Raw genomic sequence first — 17,851 nt, 5'->3', positions numbered from 1 at the left:
TCTGTTTTTATTCATCCGTTTATGTTGTTCATTATATTCCACAAATGAGTGAGATCATGTGATATTTATCTTTCTCTGATTGACTTATTTTGCTTAGCATAATGCTCTCCAGGTCCATCCATGGTGTTGCAAATGATAGAAGTTCTAATAAACAATCATGAAATATTAAATTATTCTTCCCTGTTTCTCTTTCTGAAGAGAAAACCTACTAACTTAGGACTTATGGTGCCTCTAGGATATCAGGTTAACACTTTCGTCTACTGTTTTAGTAACTTTGACAGTGACTATCTTAGGGTAGAAGTTGTCTTCAACGTGTCTCCTATGGTGGGAGGGAAGGGCAAGAACATGGGCATCATTTCCCTAATTTAGCATGGACTGGAACTGCCTGTATCAAAATCACTTAGCTTATGAAATGTGAAGATTCCTGGTCTCAGCCCAGACCTACAGAATCAAAATATCTGTGGATAGGGCCAGGAAATAAGCATTTTGGGGGTAACATCTTCAAGTGATCCTTAGGACATTAAAGTTTGAAAAATGTCCATGTACAATTGCCTTTGAAAATTCTAAGCTAAACTGGTTTGGCTCAGTGGACAGAGTGTCGGCCTGCAGACTGAAGGATCCCAGGTTCAATACCTGTCAAGGGCACATGCCCGGGTTGTGGGCTCAATTCCCAGTAGGGGGCATGCAGGAGGCAGCCAATCAATGATTCCCTCTCATCACTGATGTTTCTATCTCTCTCTCCCTCTCTGAAATCAATAAAACTATATATTTTTTTAATTTTAAGTTCCTGTAACCTATTCATTGCCCCCATAGTTTCAAATATGTGGAGAGCTCGTGGGGCCCTTACATCATCTCTGTTCAGGGCTTGGAGGAGAACCATAATGACAGAACCTACTGGCAACTTCTGAGTGGAGGCGAACCAGTGACCCAAGGTAAGGGAGGGTAAGCCAAAAGCCCTACAAAGTGAAAAGGCCCAGACTGTTCATATGTGAGGGTGTGAGCTTCTCTGGGAAATGTGGCATGGAATTGGGAGAGTGATATCCATTATTTAGTGATTTGATGGTCAAATCATTTGACCCACTTCTCCTTCTTCTTCCTTCCAGGAGTTGGAAGTTATGTTGTCCATAATGGAGAAAATTTGGAGGTTCGCTGGAGCAAATACTAATAAACTCAAACCTTCCTCTGCCGGATCTAATTCTTTTACAGTGGAATTCCATGTGGATATTGGCCTCATGCCTTTCTTTTTATTTATCTCAATCACAATAGGAGCTTAAAATACCTCCCTTTCTCTCTTTGCATGTTCAATAAATATCAACAAGTAGACAAAATAGTATGTTCTAATCATTTTATTTTAAAGGGAGATTATTATTAGAGAGAAGACCACCTCAGGAAGAAGTGAAGTGAAAGATTAAACCATGTCTAAAAAGCTGAGTTCTACTCAAGGTCCCCCTGATAACTATCTGGGTGACCTTGGGCCACTGGGGAGAATGGAAATAAGGTTCTAGGTCTACTGTTGCAGCCACAAGCAATGAGATCAACTAGACACCTGTAGGGAGACCAAGCTCTTGGAGGCCCAAATGCAAGGAAGGAACCAAGTGGATAAATGGACCTCACACAGGCACTGGGTTAAAAAGGAAAATGTTGCTCTTCTCAGAATGGAAGTGTGAGGTTTATACATAAAAAGTCAATCCATAAAGTTTAAGGAAAAATATCATCCCCTCCACATTTACTTTCCTTTTCTACTCATAAAAATCGTGTGATATTCATGTCATTAAAAGAAACATGCAGCCTGGCTGGCATGGCTCGGTGGTTGAACATGGACCTATGAACGAGGAGTTCATTATTTGATTCCCAGTCAGGGCATATGCCCGGGTTGCGGATTTGATCCCCAGTGTGGTGCATGCAGGAGGCAGCCGATCAATGACTCTCTCTTATCATTAGTGTTTCTATTCTCCCTCTCCCTTCCTCTCTGAAATCAATAAAAAAAAAATTTTTTTTTAAAAGAGATGTGCCAAAAAAATCACCTCTGATGTTCATTTCAGCAGAACTCACTTAAAAAAAAAAAAGTTGAATCATAGTGCCCAGCCAGTGTGGCTCAGTAACTGAGCATTGAACCATGAACCCAGAGGTCACTGGTTTGGTGCTGTTAGCATGGGGCAGCAGCTGTCAGATCTGTTTGTAGACTACATAGTCTATGGGAAATTGAAGTATAATGGTTTAAGGTGGCAGATACGCAAAATGTTACAATTGGCATTACTGTCCATAATAAAATGTGTGATCATACAGTTTATTATCCAGCCATGACACTATAAAGAGTGACAGTGAACATTATTAATAATTACATTTGAAAAAACAGATTAAGAACTGAGACTATCCTGGGAAAACCAAAACATATGCTCTATTTTGCCCATAAGGAAAAACAGGGAAGCTTAAGCAAAAAACATAGACACAAATATGTCAAAATAACAGAAAGTACTGACCCTGTAATTGACCAATGAAATTGACTCTCAATATAACAAGGTTGGAATACTGGATGTCCCTTTGAGATCCCTAACACTCTCTCTCTCTTTCTCTCTCTCTCTCTCCCTCTCTCTCTCTCTCTCAGCATTAAAAAGTCATTTCCTTTATAATTCTTATTTAATTATTCCAATTGGCTCAAGCATCAAGTCTCACATTATACTTCCTAATGTTATTAGCGTTCATTTTGAACAAAGAGAGCTGAGTTTCTCCAGCAGTGGTCTCTAAATAGAAGGTAGTAACACTGCCATATGGTAGAAACTCCTTTAATCTCAGAGATAGCCAGATGGTTAATGGAATCACATTCCCTAACCAGTCCACTAATATGAACTTGGTGAAACCTAGCTCTGTCCTCACGTACATTCTCAGAAGCGCCTAAGTCTTGGGACTATTATAAAACCTACATATTGTCTGAAGGGACAAACTTCCATCTGCTGCCACAGCAAAGAATAATCAACCCAAATAAACCTTTAAAATGTCCAGACAGGGAGTCTGGGTGCTTTGATACTAGGAATTTAGGCACAGGAAAAAAGCAAATAAATAAATAAGCCCAGTCGATAACTAACCAAGAACTGTCAAAACATACTGTGTAGTGAAGTAATGTATGGCCTATGGTTTCCTGTCTGCAAGTTATTTGCTAAGTGAAGCAACTGTGTCATAATCAATCTGCAGTAACCATGGCCATAGAGGTAATTTATAAGGAAGTGTATATTTAAAGTGTGTGGATTCTCTCAGGATGGTCATGCACAGGCTCTGGAACCCAAGATCAACAATATGCTGGGTTCCTATTTCTGTATTAGATTCTTATTGCTGCTGTAACTAATTACCACAAAAATTTATTGGCTTAAAACAAGACAAATTTATTATCATACAGTCCTGGAGGTCAGAAGTCTGAAATGGATCTCACTGGTCTGAAATCAAAGTTTTGAAAGAGCTATGTTCTTCTAGAGTTTCTAGGGGAGAATCTATTTCCTTGCCTTTCCAGGTTTGGGAAGATGCCTGCATTCCTAGGCTCACAGTCCCTCCACCTTCAAACTCAACACACTGCTTCCATCATCACATCACCTTCTCTGACTCTAATTCTCCTGCCTCACTCTTCCACTCATAAGAACTGCTGTGATTACTTTGGGCCCACTCAGATAATCCCAGATAATCTTCCTATCTTAAAGTCAGTTTATTAGCAACCTTAATTCCATGTGCAACCTTAATTCCCTTTACCGGATAACCCAACACATTCACCAGTTCCAGGGATTAGGATATGGACATCTAGAGTGGCTATTATTCTGTCTATACTCCCTCACATGGCACACAGGCCCTCCACCATGCAGAGCCAAACAGTCTTTCTGGTCTCATCTCCCACATAGACCATGTATCAATTATATATTGCTGCATTAAAGAGTTACCCTAAAACTCAATGGCTTAAAACAACAACATTTCTTATCTCACAGTTTCTGTGAATCAGAAATCCAAGGGAAGGCTTAACTGGGTCCTCTGGCTCAGGGTCTCACAAGGCTGAAGTCAAGATGCCGCCTGGTGCCTCCTTCATCTCAAAGCTTGACTGGGGAAGGTTCTGCTTTCCAGCTAATAACATTAGGAAGCAGAGTGAAATAACATTAGACTTGATGCTTGAGCCAATAGGAATAATTAAATAAAAATTGCATGGTCATTGACAGGATTCCTCCCTCCCTGGCTGTTGGCTAGAAGCTTCTCTCAGTTTTCAACACATGGTTTTTCCCCAAGACAACTTACAATATGACAGATGGCTTTATCAGAGCAAAAAAATGAGAAGAGCCAGAGAGAGACTGCAAGCGAGAAGAAAGTTGGTCTTTTGTAACCTCATCCCATTACTTTTGCTGTATTATATTCATTAGAGACGAGGCCAGCCCACACTCTAGAGAAGGGGGTTATGCGAGGGAATATACCAGGAGCTGGGAACATGGAGCCATGCTAGAAGCTTTCTAGCACACCCCAACATGTACCCTGTGCTCTCACCTCACAAAAACTACTAATGTTCCCTGAAAATGAAAAATATGATTTATAACCTGTCTTATATTTGTTCATTAATTCACTCATTCTAAAGGTATTCAAGTGGTACTATGAGCTAGGTAGTATCTCAAATGCTGGGGACAGAGCTATGAACAAAATAGACAAAGCCTCTTGGAGCAGACACTCTAGTTGGAAGGCGACAGACAATAAATAAACTGCACACATAGTGAGAAGCGATACAGGTAAGGTACACAGTGCGGGTCGTTGGGTGAGCATGTCTTATATACAGTGGTCTGGGGAAACCTCACTAAAAGCTGACCTCTGAGCAGAGACATGAAAGAAGTGAGGGAGCCTCCATGAGAATATTTATAGTCTACTTGCTATACCCAAGCACACTTTGGCACAGAGTTCTTTACTTACTTTTGCCCACACCTGTATATCCTTAACACTTAATATAGTGCATAGATCTCACATTTTCTAATTACTTACTTTAAAAGATAATATCTGAAAAATACTTTCATCCCCAGATAAGGAAAGAGAAGTCAAACAAAATTTCTGGGAAGCAGGTCCTTTGCCTGCCTAAAGTCAAACAACTTCAAAGAGCCTAGACTGGAGTCCAGGTCATATCAACTTCATTGATTACATAAAGCCAGACTTCACCTGGCAGATCTTTTCCTGAGAGCCTCAAAGGGCATATGGTAAAGCACATACCTCAAACCATGAAGTGAGGTGTTGTGTTAGGAACCACACACACCTCAATGAAGTGGTCTGACAGGGAGTAACCCTGGGAGGAAGTCTCATTTATCTCAGTCTTTAGCCATACTCCCAGTGTAAAGACCCAGAATTTGGCTAAAGGGCACTTTGTCATTTCCTTCATTACACACACAGCCCAAGTTTCTCATATGACTGTGCTACCTAGAAGTCACCTTTAGACACCTTGGAAGGTCGATAGTAGGTAAACTTAGATAAGCATAAGGAAATTAGTTCTATGCAGGGGGGCGGGGGGGAGGAGAGGTCAGCAGAGGTTATTAGGAGTGACTGGGATGGGGGTGGAGGGCAGACTTTCCATAAAGAGGAGCCTATATAAGAGAAAGTAGAGAAATACTCCTCTTAATAACACTGGGATTTTTTTAACTGGAGACGTGGACAGAACAGGAGAGAGAGGGATGGCCTGGTTTACCTTTTACCTCCTGAACCTTCTCTGGGCTACTGCTGGGACCAGCACCCAGACCCGAAGCTCATGCTGTAAGTATAGTGTGTTTCCTGAGGATATCAGGGAAGCAGATACCCAGGGGACAGGCGGAAACCTCAGGCACAGGTTTGCTGATAAGAAAGTGGTGAAAAAAGCAATCACTATAGGAGCTCCAAAATGGTGAGCCATGGTGGGCATGTGTGGTTCATCTTTCCTGACTTAATAGCGAAAGTTCTTTGAGAGACAAATCTATGCATTTCATATAAAGAGAGATTAAAATACTGTTTCAGAAATGATGGTACAAAGGCACACCCAGTGAGCCTTTCTTACCAGGTATCTCTACTAGATCCCTTTTGGGTACTCACTGAGTCATATCTCAAATCTTTAATTTGTCATTACAGAATGAGAAAAAAAAATGGATGCAAGGAAAACAGTGATTTGGGGGGAATGTGCTAGAAATAATATGAACTGTCCAAGAGCCATATTGCTTGAAGTTGTTAAATGAGAAATCACTTCCTTAAAAAAGAGAAAGTATTTGACAAGATGTAGGGACTAATTGGCCTCTGAAGAAAAATCTCAATGTTTTTCTCCATTTCTTTTTAGTAATCAGCCCTGAGAAGCATCACTGATGATTGAAATGCTAATCCTGTCTTCTTCTAAAAGACCGAGGGAACATGTTTCTGGGAAGAGGGGAAAAAGGGTGAGGGGTTTTGTAAATGTCTTGTCTCTTCTCAGCTGTTCCCCCAGCACAGCAGCCCTTGGTTAACAGTATGCAAGTGCTTATGGAGAACTCTGTGACCCACTCAACCTACCCCAACCCCAGCGTCCTGATTGCCATGAACCTGGCTGGACCCTACAACGTGGAGGCCCAGAAGCTCCTGACTCACCAGCTCATGGCCACTGACACAGCTGGTAAGAAGTCCAAGCCTCTCCATTCACATGCTCCCTGGATCCTGCACACTGTTCACCACCTCAGATCCCAACTCCCAATCCCCAACCCCAATGTGGTGGTCTCTGAATGTATCTAAATCTCCCAAACACCTTTCCCAACATATCTGGAAAACACATGGAAAGATCTGTGTATGAAGTTGGGACATTCATAGAGGAGTGTACTAATGCAAAAGGAGCTCTAGACTAGATGGAAAAACAGTGGGCTTCCAGTTCTGGATCTGCCACTTATTAACCCTGACCTTGAACAGTCTCTCTATCCTACTTAAGCTCATTTTCCTCATTTGCAAAATTCCGATGATTCTAATAACAATAACACTAATAGTAATCACAACAAGGATAATAATAATCAAATCTCTGTTCTGCTCCCTCACAGGAGTTGCCTTGAATCTCAAGTTAAAAAATAAAGTTAAAATTATTTTTCACCTGGCCAGTGTGCCTCAGTGGTTGAGCATTGACCTATGAATCAGGAAGTCACAGTTCGATTCCCAGTCAGGGCACATGACCATATTGTGGGCTCGATACCCAGTGTGGGGAGTGCAGGAGGCAGCTGATCAATGATTCTCTCTCATCATTGATATTTCTATCTATCTCTCCCTTTCCTTTCCTCTCTAAAATCAAGAAAAATGTATTTTAAAAAATTATTTTGCAACTATAAATTTTCATATGTGAATTTGTATGGGAGTTCTTGCTGCTTTTCTAAACAAACACCGTGGATTCTTGGTGGAGTTCTCAAGTCACATAGAGGCCACTGGATTAAATGTTCCTTAAGTATTTTTTCCATACTTCTTTCTTTAAGAATTAAGACAGATTTAAAAAATCACATTATTTTAAAATTCAAAATGATCTGGAAAGAAGCAGAGAGTTTAGCTCTGGCCCCTGTTGCTTTCTCTTGCCTGAAAATACCTTTAACTATTTTGTTCTCTGCTGTGCAGATATGACCGTTGGTCAGCTCGCACTCACCATCATGGCCCTCACCTCCTCCTGCCGGGACCCTGGGAATAAAGTGTCCACTCTACAGAGACAAATGGAGACCTGGGCACCTTCAAGTAAGACCTCGTCAGAAGGGAGTGGAGGGTGAGGCAAATGGTCCTTCCTGAGAATTTTACACCTAGAAAGAAACGGGTAGGAGAGTGGGCAGTTAGGAAAGAGACAAGGTATCTCCACTCAGGTTCCCTCTGCTAATTCCATAGATGAGTTACTCACTTCCAATCCAAAATGAACCAGAAAAGACCAGTAGCCCAGGGCCACAGCCTTACCATGCCATCACCTGGCAGAAGACAGCACCAACCCTTTTCATTCCATTCTCATGCCAGAGAAATATAGATGGGATCTTTAGCCAATATGGTATCTTTCTTTTTGGACAGGTTTTCTAGCAATGTCTATTTAAAAGGCTTGGCATTTCTTATCTCACAAATGTCCTCGTTGTGGTGAATGTTAGTCTTATGTAGGCCCTCTATCCTCTCCCAAGGCCCCAACGCTGAGGCTTCAAGCTTCTATGGGCCCAGTCTGGCGATCTTGGCACTGTGCCAGAAGAACCCTGAGGCAGCCTTACCAATAGCGGCCCGTTTTGCCAAGACCCTGCTGGCCAATTCCTCTCCCTTCAATGTAGGTGAGTTGGTCGCCACTTTCAAACTTCCCTGAGCTGGGAACATTGATGGCACTGAATGGTGGGGCTAGAGGGCAAGTAGGAGGGGGAGGAGCTGGGGATCATGAAAATGTCTGTAGAGGGGAGTATTTAACAAATATTTGTTGGACATGTGAATTAAGGAATAAATGAAAGGTAGATGGTAAAACCTAGATAACACTTGAAATGTCTGACAGTTACAGAATCTCCGTTGGGAGCAATAAACATGTCACCTAGGTCAGGTTTGTTCCCAGGCAAATTATTAAATCTACATCTTCTAGACTCAGCTCTACCCTGAACCCTCTCTTTTATCACTAGTGATGCTTCCACATTCTATTCTTCTCAATGCTTCTCCTTAGAAATCCAAATATGCTCTGTCTATTAAACAGCTACTTTCTGAACCCTAAGCCCACCGTGCTCCCCTTCAAGGACACAGTGGAACTGTCTTGTCCCTTCATTCTGCAAACATGGTTGCTTGTGAATGAAAACCTTTCCTCTATAACACTATTTCCTTCTTGGGCCCACCCTTCTGCATCTAATGATCCCTTCTCTGTATAATACCCCTCATTCATGGTCATTTTACTCCTCTGCCACTCTCTAAGCAAAGGCGTTAACTCTGGTTTTTACCCCCTTAAACATGCTTCATCAGCAACCTCTCTTGTTTTAGGGTCATTCAGACCAACAAGCAGGTAGATATTTACTCTAGTCTCCTCACTGTGGGTAAAGAACAGGCTGGCTTCTGATTACCATCTGGAGCATCTGGACATTTTTTACAACATTAGTTTCAACAATTCTGTCACCTTTAATGAGGTCATGCAACTTTATGGTAGAGATTGGGGTAGGGAGGGAGGATCAATAAAAGAAAAGATACCATCTGGCAAGTCTTTCATTCATTCTGGTCTTGTCAGGCCAGAGCTGGCTAATTCAGTCCATACATGTTTTCCTGTGAAAATAATGGAAAAGCCCCTGTCCTGGGCCTTATGGGGGGTGCTAAGCTCCCACTACCCAGGTATTCATGGAGCCCAGTAACAACAAAACAGCAGAAAGTGCTAAGATTGCAAAATGAGTACAAACAATGAATGTTATTTCAGGAAAGAGACTGCACCTGTTGTACTGAGATGACCAGAGAAGGCTTTAAGGAGACATGGTGATGGCTAGGCCTTTGAGAACCAGTGGCATTCTTGAAAGATAAATATTGGGATAAGAGTAGTGGGAGTGAATAAACTACCAGTCTTATTAATTAAAAGCATGAGCTTCGGAGTCATACAAATCTGGGTTCAGGTCCCGGCACAGCTACCTTCTAGCTGTGTGGGCTTGGGCAGTTATTTAACCTCTCTGGGATTCCATTTCTCATTCCTTAAATTGATATAAGTACAGGCCCTATTTCACAGGTTGTTCCAAAGAGTAAAGGAGATAATGTACCTAGTATACAGTAAGCACACAATAAATGTTAGTTGTTCATATTGTTGTGGTGCTGGTTGTCTTATCCCCCTATGATTCACAGACACTGGAGCAATGGTGACCTTGGCTCTGACCTGTATGTACAACAAGATCCCTGTAGGATCAGAGGAAGGTTACAGAACCCTGTTTGGTCAGGTACTAGAGAATACTGTGGAGAATATCAGCAAAAGGATCAAAAACAATGGAATCATTGGGGACATCTACAGTACTGGCCTTGCCATGCAGGTAAACATATTAATGATGCTCTTCATTGGGTCCATGCCAATAAGACTGGATTGTAGGATCAAGAGACCAGGCTTCTTCTAAAGTCTCTGGGAAAGACCAGCTAGTGTGACCTGAGGTAGATTCCTTGTGGTGCCTGTGCCTCAGTTTCTCTACTGGTAAAATGCTGGTAAGTGTTAATTCCTCCCTCACTTACCCTCTTCCAGAGTAAGCGTGAAAACAAATCTACATGAACTCTTTTCCCTTCCTTGGGTAAAAAAAAAAAAAAAAAAATCCAAGAAAATTATTATTAATAATGAACAGTTTGTCCATAATAATTATAGACTAAGGAAAATTTGATGTATAAAAATAAGGATATTAAAATAGGTTCTCTGATTACCACAATAAATTAACACATTCATCACCTCATATAGTTACAATTTGTTTTTGTGATGAGAATTTTTAAGATCTATTTTCTTAGCAACTTTCAATATACAATACAGTATTGTTAGAATTACGTTATATGAAAGAAGTCAGAGGAAAAAAGACATACTGTATGATTTCACTTATATGTAGAATCTAAAAACACTGAACTCATAGAAACTGAGAATAGATTGGTAGTTAGAGGAGAGGACAGTGTGGGTGGGGGGATGAATGAAGGTAGTTAAAAGGAGGCTCATTTTTTGGAGAGAGGTTGGAGCATTAATTAAATCACTATTTCTCATAAAATATGTTGATTTTTTTATCAATATGGAGACAATCATCGAGAAACAAGTTGAGACCTAAAGGATAAAAAAAAATCTCAGTTTGCCCTAACTGGTTTGGCTCAGTGGATAGATATGAACATGAATTACTCATCAGGTTCTATTGGCTGAATTTTATTCAATGCTTCTAGTTAACTATAAGATTTAGTTGTTTAAACAAATTATAAAGAAGCAATATTTTAATACTTGTATTCCTTTTTTCTTTTCTTCATAGAGTAAATATTAGGCCCATGATTCATTCTTATACTTTGATATCAATTTTTGCTATGTGCCATTTAAATCAAAATAGAAAAAAAGAAAAATATATATTTAACTAATGTACAGAAAAATGTTAAACTAGTCTCAAAAATAAAGCTACATATAAATAAAGTATCCTATATAAAAAAAATAGGTTCTCAAAAAAATATTGAACTTTCTAATTCCACCTTGCCTATCAAGTATTCTTTTTTCAGCCCTTTATCTTGATCGAAAAAAAAAAAAAAAAAAGGACGGGCTTGTATTCAAAACAATTAATTAAAATAATCTAATGAATATGCTAATGCTTTCAAGGCTCACATCAAATCTTTGTCAATCTCTATTTCAATCTTGATCTCATTTTCATTTCACAAAGAGCTCAATAAATGGTTGGAGCCATATGTGTCAGGAAACCAAGTCCATACTGTACTTCCCTCGTATAGATTCCTGGACTTGGATTCTATCACATGCTGCTTGATTAGGGTTGATTAAGGCAGCATCCTCCCATGGAAAGTAATGATAATGGGGAGAGATAAGCAACTAGACTCAGAAACTAAAGGGTCATCTATGGCCAAGTCCTCTATTCCAAACTAAAAAGTTTGTGCTTCAAAGTCTCAAAATGCCCAGTCTCTATGTCATGTCACGGTCAATGGAATTTGCTGTGGAACAAAATGTTGTTTGTTACCATGGCTGAAACATATGAGACCAATCCCCGGGCTCAGGTCTAGAAAGCTTTGTGGAGAGACAAAGGCAGTATAAAAGGAATAGAAAATGGGTTTTAGTTGTGACTCATAAAATAAACTTGCTTCACCAAACATAAGATAGAGAAGTGTTTGCTATGGCTAATTTGGTTTATGAATTCTGTTTGGGATTTTATCACCTTCAGGGTACAATCTGATAAGCTGTTCCTGAGACTTATTAAAGCTATTTCTATGAAAAGACAGGACTGCATCCATATGCAGATAACAGTATATGTCAGTTCTTGTCAGTTAGGATAAAAAGCCTCCTCCTGCCTCACTTATGGCCCAATTTTGGAGTTGAATCAAAATATATAACCTTTTTCTAATCTAAAATGTCTAGTATAGAAAACCAAAGGCCTTGGGAACTTTAACAACTTGGGTTTAAATCCTAAATCTGCCGCCACTTTGGCAAATATTGTATACAAATAAATTTCATTTTTCCTCATAATAACAAGGTTGCAAAGGTATTAAAAAAAATCATAAATTAACACATTCATCACCTCATATAGTTACAATTTCATTTTTCCTCATAAAAACAAGGTTGCAAAGGTATTAAAAAAAATCCCAGGCACAATGTGGTGTGCAATGATTGTTGGTGGTTTCTCCCAGCAGAAGAGTGGTGACATTGAGCTTCTGGTTCAGCCCTCACTCACCCTCTTCCAGGGTACCAGTACCCTTCAATGGCCTGAGCCACCCACATTGCTTCCCAAAGGCACTCATGAGACAGTTCCTCTGTTCCAGAATTTTTCCTCTTTCTTCCATCAATATGCTTATGCTTTCAAGGCTCCTCTAATAGAAACTTAACTTGAAAAGGATCTGACCTTCCTCATGCAGAGTTATTGATGAATTCTCAGTTTAATGTGTTACTCCTCTCTAGAGTGTTGGTGTTGGTAGTTTATCCCAAGGGGCTCCATCTCATTTAGTGAGATTTGGGAGTTGAATATGGAAAGTGAACAAAATAAGGTTAGTGAGGAGTACCCACGGGATGCCTAAACCAAACTTCCGTATAAAGAGCCACGGTTCATGGTTGATGAGGATAACAGTGATGGTTGTGCCTTTCCAAACTGTTTAGTTGCTCATACTAATGCCTCACAGAGCCATTTCTGACACCTCTCTCCCTTCTCCCATTTCCCATCTCAAGCTTCAGGTAAATTGATCATCAGCAATTTCAGCCCATTAACAGGCTCTGGTGGCCATGGCCAGCACAATCCTAAAGGGAGGGGAACGGTAACTTACTATTTCACATAAACCGGGATGTTCCAGGGATGGATTAGGTGATTTCAGAATTCATCAAAATAAAGGGCTCCAATCATTATATCAGGGACCACTCTTTTTTCATGTATCAGCCCTGGCTTTTGTCATTCTTTCCTGCTCCTTGGCTTCTTCCAAGTGGCCAAAGAATATGGTAACTAACAACTCAATGCTAACTTAGATGGTACCAGCTAAATAATCCCAGTAGGGAGACAAAATGCTTCTCTCAATGTTTGTTTATAGGGAAGAACTTTGATTAGTGCATGTGTCCACCAATCACTGTCACTGAGAGGATGACATTCCATGATTATCCCAGCACAGTCCATGAGTCCACCACTGGCAAGGGTGATGGAGCCTCTGGGTGACAGTCCCAACATGATCAAAAGTGTGGGGGTGTACACTAAAGGGTGTGCAGGACAACACAAATCAAAAGAGGTCTACTATGTTTGCATGGTCACGTTGTCCAAGACTGAAGCTCCCCTAGAGCTTGCTTTGCCCAGCTCTCACCCTCATTCTCTGTCCAAGAACTGTTAGTAAATACAGCAGCCCTAATAGTGTTCCCCGAATCTAAGTATGTGGCTAGTATGTGACAGACACTGAGCTAAATGGTGGGGATGCAGCAGTGAACAAGACAGATGTTCCTATGGAGCTTCAGTTTGGACTCTGGGTGATCAAAGAGATTAACGATCAAGTGTATCCCTTATAAGACAAGCCTAATCTCTCTATCTCTCTCTCTAACTCTATCTCTGTCTCTATCTCTATCTGTCTCTCTATGTGTAAGGCTCTCTCCGTGACACCTAAGCAACCTAACAAGGAATGGAACTGCAAGGAGACTATGGATGTAGTGCTTAATGAGATTAAGCTGGGAAAATTTCACAACCCCATGTCCATTGCCCAAATCCTCCCTTCCCTGAAAGGGAAGACATACCTAGATGTGCCCCACACGTCTTGCAGCCCTGGTAAGAACTCTTAACATCTGTCTTTCCTCATATCATAAACTGGCAACTTATATCAGGAATGTTATGTGGTTTCAATTTTAAGTGGCATACAGGCTTTTTTATGTCCATTACTTCCAGGTAGGCAGAACCACATCTGGCTTCCAATCCTCAAGAGTTGTGTGATAACACAGCCATATACCATCCTGCACTCAGAATTCAGTCCTCATGTCCACTTCATTCAACACACATTTAGTGATAGCCTACTGTGAGTAAAACATTTTGTGAAATAGAGAGGGAAGATCCATGGTCCTAATAATCAAATATCACTTCATTCATTTGACAAATGTACCAAATATGCACTACCTTATCATATCTTCTCTGTACAAAGCCAGCTAATAAATATATAGACAAAAACTACAATATTTGGAGGAATGAAGTAATTATTAAATAGAAATAGAAGACATATATAGCGCAAAAGCAAAGAAAGTGTAACCAATCACTGACTTTATCTGGGAAACTTAGGAAAAGAACAGAGTTGACATTTCAGGCAAGCCTTGAAGCTCTAAATATGAACCCTTGGTGCTCAAAGCTCACCAAATGGATGGAGTAGAACCCTGGCACACAACCTTTTTATTTGAAATATCCTTATTTTGCCCAATTACCAGTATAATACAGAGATACAATGCATAAATATGCATTTAGAAACTGAGAGTCCTGCATAAAAAATATATCACCCCAGACATAACTAGTCTTTGGATTTAGATTCCTCCAACTCTTCTTTCTACTCAAATACTAAAATAAATTATTATTCATGTTATGTTGTATGGGCTTCCTAAGATAAGCAGAGATTAACAAACTCCTTGTCTATCTCAGAGCAGAATCTACAATCAAGTAACCTAATCCAAATCATACCAGATATAGCCACATTCTCCTAACCTTAAGCTTCTTCCTAGTCATTTCCCAGCTTTAACCAGGTGACCATGGAGTTCCCTCCTAGGATTCCACAATAGCTGCCCAGGTACTTTGTTAAATAGTCTGAAATGTACTACCTTTGCTTCCATTCTTAGGGATAACAACAACAACAAACATACAATTTAACAATGAGTGCCATGTAAAATACATGACTTAGGGCTCTCAATCCTCCCTTCAAGTTACAAATTCTTTTAACAAAATAAATGTCCATTGTACAACTATCTGTCAGTTCTTCAACTACAATCAGTTCTCTAGAATGGAAATGAGAGCTTCATTATGAACATTCTACAAACTCATTGCCATTTCATGAAATGTTTACTGGGACAGGTTGCCGACAGCAGAGATTTTGCCCCTTTAATACAAACCCTATTGTGATTAACAAATTTGGCCTCTTTGCTCTTCACAGATCCTGAGGTACATCCAACTCTACCCAACCTTCCTACTCCTGTCCCCACCATAGCATCCAACATCACTGTCAAATACACCATCAATAACCAGCTGAGGGGAGTGGAGCTGCTCTTCAATTTCACCATAAATGTTAGTGTGAAAAGTGGGTCTGTGCTACTTGTGGTCCTAGAAGAAGCACAACGCAAAAATTCCACATTCAAGTGAGCACTATAACTAGCATTTGCCATTCTCCCTGAGCCTAACCTGAATTACCATTTTTGCTCTCTCTTTCCTTCATATACTTACTTTTTTTTCCTTCTCATACTATAACAGATTTTTATTTAAATAGCCCCTTGAGAGCCTGCAATCTCTCGTGAAAAATTAAATCATACAAATCAATATATGATAGAATTTTTTAAAAAGGAATTCAAAGGAAAGAGAGTCCATTGTGGATTAGAATAGTCAAGAAGCTCTTGGCTTTGGACCACATTCAAAGAATAGGTACCATCCAGGAAAATATGAGAGAGTTGCATTTAGAGAGAGGGAATGGTTAGAACAAAGAATTCAAGATTGGAATGGGAAAGGAATTCAAGGTCAATGAGTAAGCCAGCTTGATTAGAGCAGAGAATTTGAGATTTAATTGAATCTGGAAGGATAGATTGGGTGGTTTTGTAAAAAGCTTGAAATACCACGATAAGGAGGTTGGACTTCATATTGCAGAGAAGTACTGCAAGATTTTGAATATGAAAAGCCATGTTGTAAAATGTTAAATGCTGGGGCATGAGAGACTACAGTAATGAAGCTGTAAAGTGATGAAGACTGCCTCTAAAATAAATGGACCCATAGCAAGGAAAAGTCACAGGGCTCTGAGTACAGGATGTGGAGGTCAAGAGAAAGAAGCTTCAGCACTATTGACAGGAGTATCAGGAAGTGAGAGAAACATAATTCCTCTAGATATTTTTAATTGTGGGTGTTTGAAAGAGAAACATCAGGAAACTTTTGGAGATACAAAGGAAGTTCTAGAAAAAGAGGTCAGTATAGGCAAAAGAGATTGGGTAGAGGTGATGATCTAAGTTAAAAAACTGCACAGTCCTAGCCAGTTTGGTTCAATGGATGGAGCATAGGCCTGTGGACCACTGATTTTTCTTTTGCTGACTATGAATGTGATAAAAATACACAGAGTAGAAATTTTGAGGAAGAAAAAGCATAAAGAAAAAAAAACCTCTATATTACAAAGGGTCCCGGATTTGATTCCGGTCAAGGGCATGTACCTCGGTTGCAGGCACCTCCCCAGCCCCGGCCCTGGTCAGGGCTCTTGCAAGAGGCAACCAATCGATGTGTTTCTCTCACATTGATGTTTCTCTCTGTCTTTCCATCTCTCTCCCATTCTCCCTACAAATCAATGGAAAAATATCCTCGGGTGAGGATTAACAAAACAAAACAAACAAACAAAAAGAACTGCACAGATACAATGCTCTCAACAAAACCAAGGGACATATCTAATTATTCCCATTTTATAGACAGAACTATTTAGGCCCAAAGAAGTTAAATAATATTCCTAAAGTCATATAACATGTAATTAATAGAGTTGAGATCTGAACCCTTAAACTTCCCTATCTTCTATAGACAAGTCAGGATAAAAAAAATTGCACCTCAAGAATACTTAATTTTCAAACAACCCTCTGAATATACTTTACTTCTCTGAGCTTACCTTTAATTTTGCCTGATTTTTCTTTTTCTGACTATGAATGTAATAAAAATACACATAGTAAAAATTTTGAGGAAGAAAAAGCATAAAGGAAACAAAACCTCTATATAGTCCATCCACAATATAATCATTGTTGCTGTTTTTTATAATTTTGTAGGTGTTTTTTCTATGCATATTACAAATAGTTGTGATCCACTATATATGTGGGATGGGTAGGTATTTTATATAAAATTTGTATCCCACATTTTCACTTACCATTATTACATAAGCTTTTTCCCATGTCACTGGAAATTGTTGAAAAATACAGTTTTCATAATTGCAAATTACATAATGTTGGATATTCATTCCATCACTTACCTAATTACTAGTATTTGCCCATTGTTGCACATTTACATATTTAATTTGCTTATCAATGGTTATCTTTTAAATCCTTTCATTTAATTCCAAGTGATTTCATAATTATTAGTCATTAACATTTTCTCTTTTTTTTGGTGAACTTATTTTTTAAAATGTATTTTATTTAAAGCAATTCATCCAAATATTATTTCAAAAAGGTTAAAATAATAAAAGGTTAAAATTTATTAATGAGATAGTTTACCTAATTTGAAATTAAATATGTATTCTGCACTTAAAACACATTGTAATTCAGATGAGCCACATTTCAGGTGCTTATTAGTTACATATCACTATTGGCTTCTGTATTGGATAGCCCAGCATTAACTGATACCTATTGTTGCTCTCTAAATTTTTTTTTATTGTTTTATTGCTTAAAGTATTACAAAGAGTATTACATATGTCTCCTTTTTTTCCCCGCCCTTGACAATCCCCTGGCCTCCCCTACCCCCCAGTGTCTTATGTCCATTGGTTATGCTTATATGCATGCATACAAGTCCTTCGGTTGATCTCTTACCCCCCTCCCTCCTGC

The 17,851-nt window shown here is 39.5% G+C and overlaps 3 protein-coding genes across 3 annotated transcripts in view; 2 read left to right on the top strand and 1 right to left on the bottom strand.

Annotated features, from left to right (window-relative positions):
- The window catches only part of TCN1 (transcobalamin I (vitamin B12 binding protein, R binder family)), a 12,068-nt gene extending 10,718 nt beyond the window's left edge, over positions 1-1,350 (top strand). The window contains exons 8-9 of the mRNA XM_005860450.2: positions 814-932; positions 1,104-1,350. Of these exons, the coding sequence (XP_005860512.1) occupies positions 814-932; positions 1,104-1,165 (181 nt within the window). The 3' untranslated portion in view covers positions 1,166-1,350. The remainder of the gene's footprint in view (positions 1-813; positions 933-1,103) is intronic.
- Positions 1,351-5,650: 4,300 nt separating this feature from the next.
- Positions 5,651-17,851, top strand: part of GIF (gastric intrinsic factor (vitamin B synthesis)) — a 15,951-nt gene continuing 3,750 nt past the window's right edge. The window contains exons 1-7 of the mRNA XM_005860444.2: positions 5,651-5,748; positions 6,431-6,607; positions 7,579-7,692; positions 8,115-8,255; positions 9,775-9,956; positions 13,703-13,880; positions 15,238-15,439. Coding sequence (XP_005860506.1) covers positions 5,670-5,748; positions 6,431-6,607; positions 7,579-7,692; positions 8,115-8,255; positions 9,775-9,956; positions 13,703-13,880; positions 15,238-15,439 — 1,073 coding nt within the window. The 5' untranslated portion in view covers positions 5,651-5,669. The remainder of the gene's footprint in view (positions 5,749-6,430; positions 6,608-7,578; positions 7,693-8,114; positions 8,256-9,774; positions 9,957-13,702; positions 13,881-15,237; positions 15,440-17,851) is intronic.
- Positions 7,734-17,851, bottom strand: part of STX3 (syntaxin 3) — a 51,791-nt gene continuing 41,673 nt past the window's right edge. Inside the window, exon 10 of the mRNA XM_014534940.1 lies at positions 7,734-7,754. Coding sequence (XP_014390426.1) covers positions 7,749-7,754 — 6 coding nt within the window. The 3' untranslated portion in view covers positions 7,734-7,748. The remainder of the gene's footprint in view (positions 7,755-17,851) is intronic.

Source organism: Myotis brandtii, unplaced genomic scaffold (assembly GCF_000412655.1).
Source record: "Myotis brandtii unplaced genomic scaffold, ASM41265v1 scaffold1341, whole genome shotgun sequence".
Classification (NCBI taxonomy): Eukaryota; Metazoa; Chordata; class Mammalia; order Chiroptera; family Vespertilionidae; genus Myotis; species Myotis brandtii.
Note: the sequence above shows the minus strand (reverse complement) of the source record. Positions and strands in the feature narration are given on the sequence as shown.